Source organism: Dromiciops gliroides, chromosome 3 (assembly GCF_019393635.1).
Source record: "Dromiciops gliroides isolate mDroGli1 chromosome 3, mDroGli1.pri, whole genome shotgun sequence".
In the NCBI taxonomy this organism is placed as follows: domain Eukaryota; kingdom Metazoa; phylum Chordata; class Mammalia; order Microbiotheria; family Microbiotheriidae; genus Dromiciops; species Dromiciops gliroides.
The window spans coordinates 512,283,576-512,293,243 of NC_057863.1; the positions used below are offsets into that span (position 1 = coordinate 512,283,576).

General features: G+C 38.0%; 1 protein-coding gene across 2 annotated transcripts in view; it reads right to left on the bottom strand.

Annotated features, from left to right (window-relative positions):
* The window catches only part of MRE11 (MRE11 homolog, double strand break repair nuclease), a 74,424-nt gene extending 64,879 nt beyond the window's left edge, over positions 1–9,545 (bottom strand). Inside the window, exons 1-6 of one of the 2 annotated variants that reach the window (XM_043990645.1) lie at positions 9,430–9,545; positions 8,172–8,310; positions 5,417–5,549; positions 3,157–3,317; positions 1,677–1,764; positions 905–1,046 (exon numbers count right to left, since the gene is read on the bottom strand). In XM_043990645.1, coding sequence (XP_043846580.1) covers positions 905–1,046; positions 1,677–1,764; positions 3,157–3,317; positions 5,417–5,549; positions 8,172–8,191 — 544 coding nt within the window. In that variant the 5' untranslated portion in view covers positions 8,192–8,310; positions 9,430–9,545. Of the gene's footprint in view, positions 1–904; positions 1,047–1,676; positions 1,765–3,156; positions 3,318–5,416; positions 5,550–8,171; positions 8,311–9,055; positions 9,176–9,429 lie in introns of those variants that run through there. The other variant, XM_043990644.1, reaches the window with a different exon arrangement.
* Positions 9,546–9,668: the final 123 nt, after the last annotated feature.

Here is a 9,668-nt window from a genome sequence, read left to right on the forward strand (position 1 = left end):
TCCAAGTGCTACTGTTTAAGTGAGCTTGATTCTAATTTTTTTGGGTGGGTGCGGGGGTGTGAAGCAGTTGGGGTTAAGTGACTAGCCTAAGGTCACACAGCTAGTAAGCGTCAAATGTCTGGGGCCAAATTTGAACTCAGGTCCTCCTGACTCCAGGGCCAGTGCTCTATCCACTGCGCCACCCAGCTGCCCCGATTATAAATTTTTTAAATATCTGTGCAGATTTTCCATTTACCAAGTATTTTCCATAAACTAGGACATTTTATTAACTCTTAAATGTTAATCACTAAATAGATGGAAAAATGTTTATCAAGGCTACCTTTTTGTTTGTTTTTTGTTTTGTTTTGTTTTTGTGGGGCGATGAGTGTTAAATGACTTGCCTTTTAAAAGGTAGCCTTAGCACCGGCCCTGGAGTCAGGAGGACCTGAGTTCAAATCCGGCCTCAGACACTTAACACTTACTAGCTGTGTGACCCTGGGCAAGTCACTTAACCCCAATTGCCTCACACACCAAAAAAAAAAAAAAAGGTAGCCTTGGGGGCAGCTAGGCGGCACAGTGGATAAAGCACTGGCCCTGGATTCAGGAGTACCTGAGTTCAAATCTGACCTCAGACACTTGACACTTACTAGCCATGTGACCCTGAGCAAGTCACTTAACCCCCATTGTCCCCCCCACCCCACCCCCACACAAAAACATCTATAAAGGTACAACCCTAGTAGTAAAAAAGTTCACCTCATTAAAACATCAACTTTATGATTGATAATAAAGAAAAACAGATTTTTTTTTTCATATGGCAACCTCCTTTTTTATCTCCAGTTACTTACTTAACCATTCATTTACATTATTCTTAACCAAGTGAACAAATGAAAAAATGTATATCAGCAATAAAATTTTAAAACCTTACCTAATCCATAGAGAGCAATTTTTGTGTTGCCTTTTCGAAGCAAAATAGGACTAATGTCTATCTTTTCTACAGACATTGAACGTCCAAAGTGATTCACCAATCCTGCACAACTCAAAATATCCAATGCACAGAGCGCATCTGCCTATAAAAATGGTAAGGTATAAATCAATGTTTTTTTCTTTCATTCAACAAACATTTATTAAGTATCTTACATGTAAACAAACATTTACTAAGAGTATATGTAGGGATAGCTAGGTGGTGCACTAGCCCTGGAATCAGGGCTGAATTCAAATCTGGCCTCAGACACTTAGTAGCTGTGTTACCCTGGGCAAGTCACTTAACCCCAATTGCTTCACTTTTTTTTTTAACTATTTTTTTTTGGTAGGGCAGTGAGGGTTAAGTGACTTGCCCAAGGTCACACAGCTAGTAAGTGTCAAGTGTCTGAGGCTGGATTTGAACTCAGGTCCTCCTGAATCCAAGGCCAGTGCTTTATCCACTGCACCACCTAGCCGCCCCAATTGCCTCACTTTAAAAAAAATTTTTTTTAAATACCATAAAAGGAATAATAACCCAGTTTTCCAATTCTTATTCCAGCTATAAATCATTTACAAGTCAGTAGAAGATGCCAAAGAAGCTATGCTCAGAAATTTCCTCTGCATCTTATAATACTTCACTTAAATATAGCATGGATTTTTTTTTTAAATAAACTAAATCCAAGGAAAAACAAAGCTGGCCATCTCTACAACCCCAAACTATAGAAAATGATAATTACCCCTGTGGGATCATCATGATTGCCATGAACACTAAAAACTGGAATAGAAATGTTGAGATTGCCATCTTGGTAGTTCACCCATGGAAACCTAAATATAAAGAAGGTGTTAATAAAACTTAGAGGAAAAAAAGCTATTGTCTGCAAACCCCAGCCATTGAATTTTATGTAATTATCAAACAACAAGAACAAAGATTGGAAATTTATGTAATCACTAAATGATAATAATTATGATTTCAAACTAAAAGATGCAGCTGAATAGATTAAAAATTACTACATATGCTAATGAAAGGAAGTATCAGTAGGAATAATCAAAAAATCATTCATATTCAATTTTAAAATGCTCTTTGGGATTAGCATTAGGCTATGCATATTAAGATATATCTGGTATTTTCAGAATTCATGAACCTTTAAACAAAAAAGCCATACTATAGGACAAGCAGAGATTCTTCTCAAATTTCCTTTTCTTTTTTCACACTCCTTTGAAAAAAAGATATGATTATTCTTTTCTCAGGTTTATTTTTCTCAGCTTCAACTCAATATGTTTCCTCTAAATTTCCTGTCAGTCTAATTCATGCCTTTCCTGTGAGCTCAAGAAGAGTTAAGAGTTGGTTTCAAGGTCCTTCCCTGGTAATAACCATGGGGAAAGAAAACCTCAACCTCTACCCTTGTAGCCTCCTGCACATTTCTCAAATTCAAACAATACTTATTAAGTGCCTAGTATGTGCAAAGCAATGTAGTTGGGGGGGAAAGGAGGGCACTGAAGGGAGAGAACAGAAAGCAAGAACCCAAGTAAATGTCCACAAATGAGTCAAATAAAAATAATAATGCAAGGGGGGCAGCTAGGCGGCGCAGTGGATAAAGCACTGGCTCTGGATTCAGAGTTCAAATCCTGAGTTCAAATCCGGCCTCAGACACTTGACACTTACTAGCTCTGTGACCCTGGGCAAGTCACTTAACCCCCATTGCCCCTCAAAAAAAAAAAATAATAATAATAATAATAATGCCATGAAAGCTAAGTGTCTACCCCTAATCTCTTGGAAAAAAGCCTAGACTTGACTTTGATAAGTTAAATAAAGATATAGTGACAAAAAGTTAACTACATATAGTATATATTATGCACGGCATTTTGGACAGTGTTCACATTTCAGAACAAACAGAACACTATATCCTTTATAAAAGCATTTTCAAATATGGTCACAGTACTAGAGCTGCCTAAAAAATTAAATTCAAAATATTATAATAAAAATAACAAAGCAATACTGAAGGACAATTGCTAAAATTTACCCAAAATATATATACATTTGGTCTGAAACTATAGAAGATTCTTAATAGAATAAGAATATCAAAAGTCAACATTTCCCAAAAAATATAATTTGATTGCAATGAAACTTAAATGATTAACTATTAACATGTGTAGGTATACTTTAGAGTTTATTGCATACAATTAAATTAGATAGTTCAATCATTTTAACATACTTACTTACTAAAACCAAAGTTGACTGACTGATCACTAAGAATTTCAAATTGTACTGGACGATCACCCATACAGTATTTTCTTAATAATTCCAGACAAGTATGTAATGTTTTTCTCGATGGTTTGTTTTCATGAAAAAGATCACCACCTAACAAAATAAAATCCACCTAAAAAATAATTCTTAGAGTCAGTATATTTCATACTGCCACAATGAGTTATTTATTAACTATAACTTAAGTTTTCAGTTAAAAATTTCAATATGAATGGAAATTTATAGACTGGAACTTTTTTTACATAGTAATTAGCTATATAGGAACTTGCTTTTTAAAAATTACTAGAACTTTTCCACTTTGTACAAATTAACCATCCAAAGACATTGAGCATCAACAATTCTACTTTTCTGTTATCACAATTGATTAAAAGTCAACAGATAAGTAATGACACTGAGAAAATCAAAAAATTCATAAGAGTATTATTGACATAAATGAATCACAAAATCTTGGAAACTATTTAGTGCGATAAATAGCTGAAGATGAACTTCCTGTACAACATCCCAAATAAGTGGATATGAAATATCCATTTAGAAGCTTCAGTGATGGGGAACCCACAATCTCCCAAAGCTGCTCATTCTACTTCTGGATAGTCCTTACTGTTAGCTTTTCTTTATATCAAGCTAAATTCTGCCTCTCTGTAACTTCATACATTGTTTGCAGTTCTGCCAAGGAGAACCAGTCTAATCCCTCTTTCAAATGAAGGTTTTTCAGTTATTCAAGAACAGTTACCTGCCTTCCTTGACCCCTGCTGTCTTCTGTTCTCCAGGTTAAACAATTTCAGTTCTTCCAACCTATCTTCATATGGCAAGCTCTCCACTGCTCTTATTAACTCAAATGCCCTCCTGGAGACTCCCTAATTTGTCAATGTCCTTCCTAATATGGTACCCAGAACTGAACACATGACTCCAAATGTGAGATGACTAGATCAGAATATAGTAGCATTATTACTTCCCTCATTCTAAATACCATGCTTCTCTTAAGGATGCCTAAGATAAGGATGCCCCCAAAATAAAATTAAGTATCCAGGAATCATGGAACAGATGGGAAAAGGTTGAAGTAAACGGGTACTAACCTATGCTCAGGCAGGACTGTTTCTGTGTGTATGGCAGGGTGGAAAAGTACAATTATGGGGGGGAAAGTCTAGTCTGCAGCTCTATACTAGGTTAAGGTAGGCTCTACCTCTTCTATTCCCTTTTCTTTTTTTTTATGTTTTTTTTAACCTCTTCTATTCTCAATAGAGAATGGGCTTCCAGGAAAAGCCACAGCAGAAGCTGACATCCTCTCCAAAGGAATGGAGAATCCTACAAGATATCATTGCCACTGTCCTTAACCCTGACCACTACAAGGACTGAGTCAAGTTTATCTTTAGGACAATTTAACAATTAAGTTTTATGTAATTTCAGGGTCTCCCTTGCCCCCCCAAAATATCACTTGCTTGCTGACAGAACCCTGAAATTTCTAAGAAAAACAAAGCCTTTTCCTCCACAATCATAAATAAAAGATGCAAAATGCACATGTTGATTTAGCGAAAATTATTCATCCTAAAGCATAATCAATCCAAAATAAAAGTGGGCAACAACAGATTCTTTCCAATTTTTTTTTTTTTTTTGCAGGGCAATGGGGGTTAAGCGACTTGCCCAGGGTCACACAGCTAGTAAATGTCCAGTGTCTGATGCCGGATTTGAACTCAGGTACTCCTGAATTCAGGGCCGGTGCTTTATCCACTGCGCCACCTAGCCGCCCCCTTTCCAAATTTAATAGGTAGAAATAGTGAAGACCAAAGATAGAACTGGGTATCTGAAGCCAGGAAAAGCTATCATTAAGGGAAAATAAAAACACAAAGAAATGGGAGATTTTAACTAAGCTTTGATAAAATATATACTATATATATACAATATATAATATATAAGATATATAGTGGATAAGACATATACACATATAAAAATATGTGTATGTGTATATACACACACACACACACACAGAGGTATTTTTTGTCACTAGTACCTGCAAATATAGTTCTGCTTTGTACATAGCCCTCTTTAAAACTCCATTGCTAAAGTATTTAACTAAATTATCTCCATAATTGTACTGACGACAATCACAAAAAACAGGCCAATAAGCACATAAGTACACTCTATCAGGAGGCAGAGGGAATAATCCTTTGGTTAATGGCAGTAGAGCAGAATTTCCACCAAAGATAGAAGCTAACTCACTTCATTTTCCTGGGCAAGTCTCAAAATTTCATCCAATGTTACAAATGTATCATTTCCTCGGACAGCATCTTTTTCCATAAATCCAAGATGAATGTCTGTTGCAACCAATATTTTAAAAGTATCTTCATCATCACTGTATTGGAAATAAAATCCATTTAATAAAAAAGAATTCATAAAATTTTAGAACAATAAATTTTAGCACATTACTTCCATACTTTAAAATAATCTCTTGGATCATTAGTACCTATCAAATGAGTTAATAGTTGTTGGTTTGGGTTTTGGGGGTTTTTTTTGGGGGGGGGGGCAATGGGGGTTAAGTGACTTGCCCAGGGTCACACAGCTAGTAAGTGTCAAGTGTCTGAGGCTGGGTTTGAACTCAGGTACTCCTGACTCCAGGGCCAGTGCTTTATCTACTGCGCCACCTAGCTGCCCCATGAGTTAATAGCTGTAAAGCACTTAGCACAGCTTCTGGCACATAGTAGATGCTATGAATTAAATTATGCTCTTAATACATGTTGAACTGAACTGAATATACGGAATGTCCCAAATAAAATATGCAGTCACAAGAACAGGTTTTCTTCGGAAATATTTATACAATGATGACCAAGTAGCTTGCTTACTGTGTATACAGGTAGGTCTTGGTAACATGTGTAGGTGTGGTTAAACCCTCATGAAATTAGTTAAACTCCATTTTTCAACACAACAGTTATTTGCCACTCTAAAAGTTTACATTTTATCAGACTTACTAACAGTTTTAAAATAACATTCAAAAATGGTATTTCAACACTTCCTATAAAACACATCTCGGGGCAGCTAGGTGGTGCCGTAGATAAAGCACCGGCCCAGGATTCAGTAGGACCTGAGTTCAAATCCAGCTTAGACACTTAACACATACTAGCTGAATGACCCTGGGCAAGTCACTTAACCTTCACTGCCCAGACAAAAAACAAACAAACAAACAAATAAAACACATCTCTATGGATATCTTGTCAGCATCTATGCATTAAGCCAAACTTATTGTCTTTCCCCCAAAATTGCACTTCCTTACTTCATTATTTCTGTTAATGGTACCATTATTTACCTAGTATCTCATACCCTAAACTTTAAGTTTATCTCTGACTGGTTCAATTGCTAAATCTTGTCAATTCTTCCTCTTCAGTCTCTCATATCTTCCTTCACCTCTTCCTAATGTCACCACCACTATAACATATCATCATATATCACCGTTTCATCACTGTCATTACCATTAACCTCAATTATAAAAAGTCTCCTCACAATGTCAAGTTCACTTCTCATCCTGCCTTCAAACAACGGCCAGATTATTATGATCTGCATATATCTGGTCCTAGCACTCCCTCCCTCTCTCAAAATCTCATTTCCAGGGCAGCTAGGTGGCACAGTGGATAGAGTACGGGCCCTGGAGTCAGGAGGACCTGAGTTCAAATCCGGCCTCAGACACTTAACACTTACTAGCTGTGTGACCCTGGGCGAGTCACTTCACCCCAAATGCCTCACTAAAAAACAAACAAACAAACAAACAAACAAACAAACAAAATCCTATTTCCTAGCAAGTTCTAGCTCTTTGGTTTGGCACTCAAACCCCTCCACGATCTGGTCCTCCTCAAACTTTTCAGTTTTCATTCATATTCTTTTCATCCACCTGAAATGCCAATCCAATAAGACTAGTCACCAACCCTGTATACATACTATAATTTCCTACTGTCTTTGTTCACATTTTTCCTTATCTGGAATATCCTTTTCACTACCTCCTCAGTCTACAGAAAGCCTGATTTAAATACCAACTTCAAGAAAGCACCCCCTGATCCATCCTGCTCCCCACCCCAAGATAATGATCTTTAAAACACCACAGACCTTACACCTCACATAACTCTGTTATTCACTTATGTAATATTTTGTATTATAATTTTCTCACTTGTAAAATGTGAGCAACAATACTTGCAGTATTTACATCACAAAGTTGTTGTGAGGATCATGGAAGATGCTTATAAAGCACTTTGCAAACTTTAAAATGCTACAGAACTGGGGGCAGCTAGGTGGTGCAGTGGATAGAGCATCGGCCCTGGAGTCAGGAATACCTGAGTTCAAATCCGGCCTCAGACACTTAACACTTACTAGCTGTGTGACCCTGGGCAAGTCACTTAACCCCAATTGCCTCACTTAAAAAAAAAAATGCTACAGAACTAAGTTATGAAAGGGGCTCTATGAGGACAGGGGCAATGTCTTACTAAACTCATATCTTCCCCAGAACTCACACCAGTGCTCACACGTTCAGATTTTAATTAAATTTTCACTGACCTCAATACTATTCATAAATGCAGAAAAAGATGAGAAGTTTTTACATAGTACAGTAGGGGGATAGGATCTGAAATTTCAATGGTATAAGGAATATTTAGGAAAGAAATTTCCTCTATTAATGTAGGTTGGCATATACTCTGTAATTTATAATCTTAAGTTTTTCTGGCTTCAAGGCTGGCTAGAGAGCCATTACACCAAGCTGCCTCACACTTAATAATCAACTACACATTTCCTGTCCCCAGTTTTTGCATGCATTAGAAAATGAAGGCTCCATCAGCTTTTTGAAAAGTGAAATAAATGTGTTAATGCCCTAAATTTTGAATTCATAAACAAAACACATATAATCAGTGCACTTAAATGAATTTTTCCTTGCATAAGCAAGACAATAGGGTTGGGAGCAAAAAAAAAAAAAAAGATTCTGAAAGGCATTGGGGCTTACAGTGTATCTGCAGAATTCATTTCTTCTACCTTCAATCCAGCTGCTGGGGGCCAGCACTCTCAGCAAGTAACTTCTAATATTGCCTATCGCCCTGCTGATCAGGAAACTTATCGTGGATTTCAAATTCTCCAAGCCAGTTCTAAAAAACAAAATTATTATTTTTAAATGCATTTACAGAGCATTTATATAGTTATACAATATTTTATAAACAGAAAATTTATCATTAGACATATTTATCATTTTTCTTAAATTCTGCAACTCTTAGAGAGGTGTCTGAAGCACTTAAAAGTTAAGTGACCTGTTCAGTCACATGGCCAGTAAAATAAGTGTCAGAATTGTCATTTGAACCCATGACTTTTCTAATTCAGGAACCTGACTGCTCTCACTAAATTAGCTACCTCATGTGTGCATGCTAAACGTACATATGTGAATGACACATAATTATATCATATTAGTTTCTTTTGTATATATACATATGTGAACATGGCACAACACATAATTATATTACATTATTTAAAATATATAATTTTATCCATAAAATGTTATCTATCCCACTAAACCAGTGGCCTCTTTATTTATATGTATATAATAGATATTTACATAACCTACTTAAAAAACCTAATATACTGTAAAAACAGAGCAAAAAGCACCCTTTCAATGCCACACTAGTCCCCTTATTGGGTTGGTCTCTTTACAGCGGGTGATCTTTTTCCAAAGAGATTTCCCATTTCCTTGGGGAGAAGAGGAAGGGGAATCTGTCTTTGCATACTGAAGGAGGAAGGCTTCCTACAATATATAACCGACTTTTTTCTTGAAAGGCAAGGACTACATTAAAGTCACCCTACACAAACAAATGGATTCAAGCTTAATGTTTCAGTAAATACCAGCACACATGATCTACAGAGACAACAGGTGCCCAGAGGCAGATCCTAGAAAACCGTGAGATCCGGGACAGGCAATGGATGCTAATGAGAATTGGCAGGGGCTGGGCTGGCAAAGATCACCACAAGTTCCCCGCTCTGTGGCCTGGGCCTCGCTGGCCCAGGACTTATCCCCCTGGCTGGGCACCCAAGGAGTCCGGGAACCCAAGCCGGGCCGGCCGGGTAGGGGAAGGGAATGGAGCCCTGGGGGCAGTCCATCCTTCCCGTCCAGGATCCGGCCTGGAAGCTGGTCCTACGGCCTCCTCGCCCCCCAAAGACTGCCCTGCCGCGATGAGCCGGTGACAGAGCAACGGGGGCAAATCCAGGCGGCCTTTTACCCGGGGTGCAGGAGAAAAGGGACGCGAGAGCAGCTAGGACTGACGCAGTCGCCTCCAGCGATTCCACAGACCAGAACAGGCGGGAAAGGGAAGAAGATGAGAAGGGGCGGGGAAAGAGCGAGAACGAACCACCTCTTTCTCCCGCGATGCTTCCTGAGATTGCGCGAGAACCTCCCGGATTCTTCAGCTCTCGTTGGCTGCTGCACAGGGCGCATGGTTAGGGCCTTGGGAACGAGTCC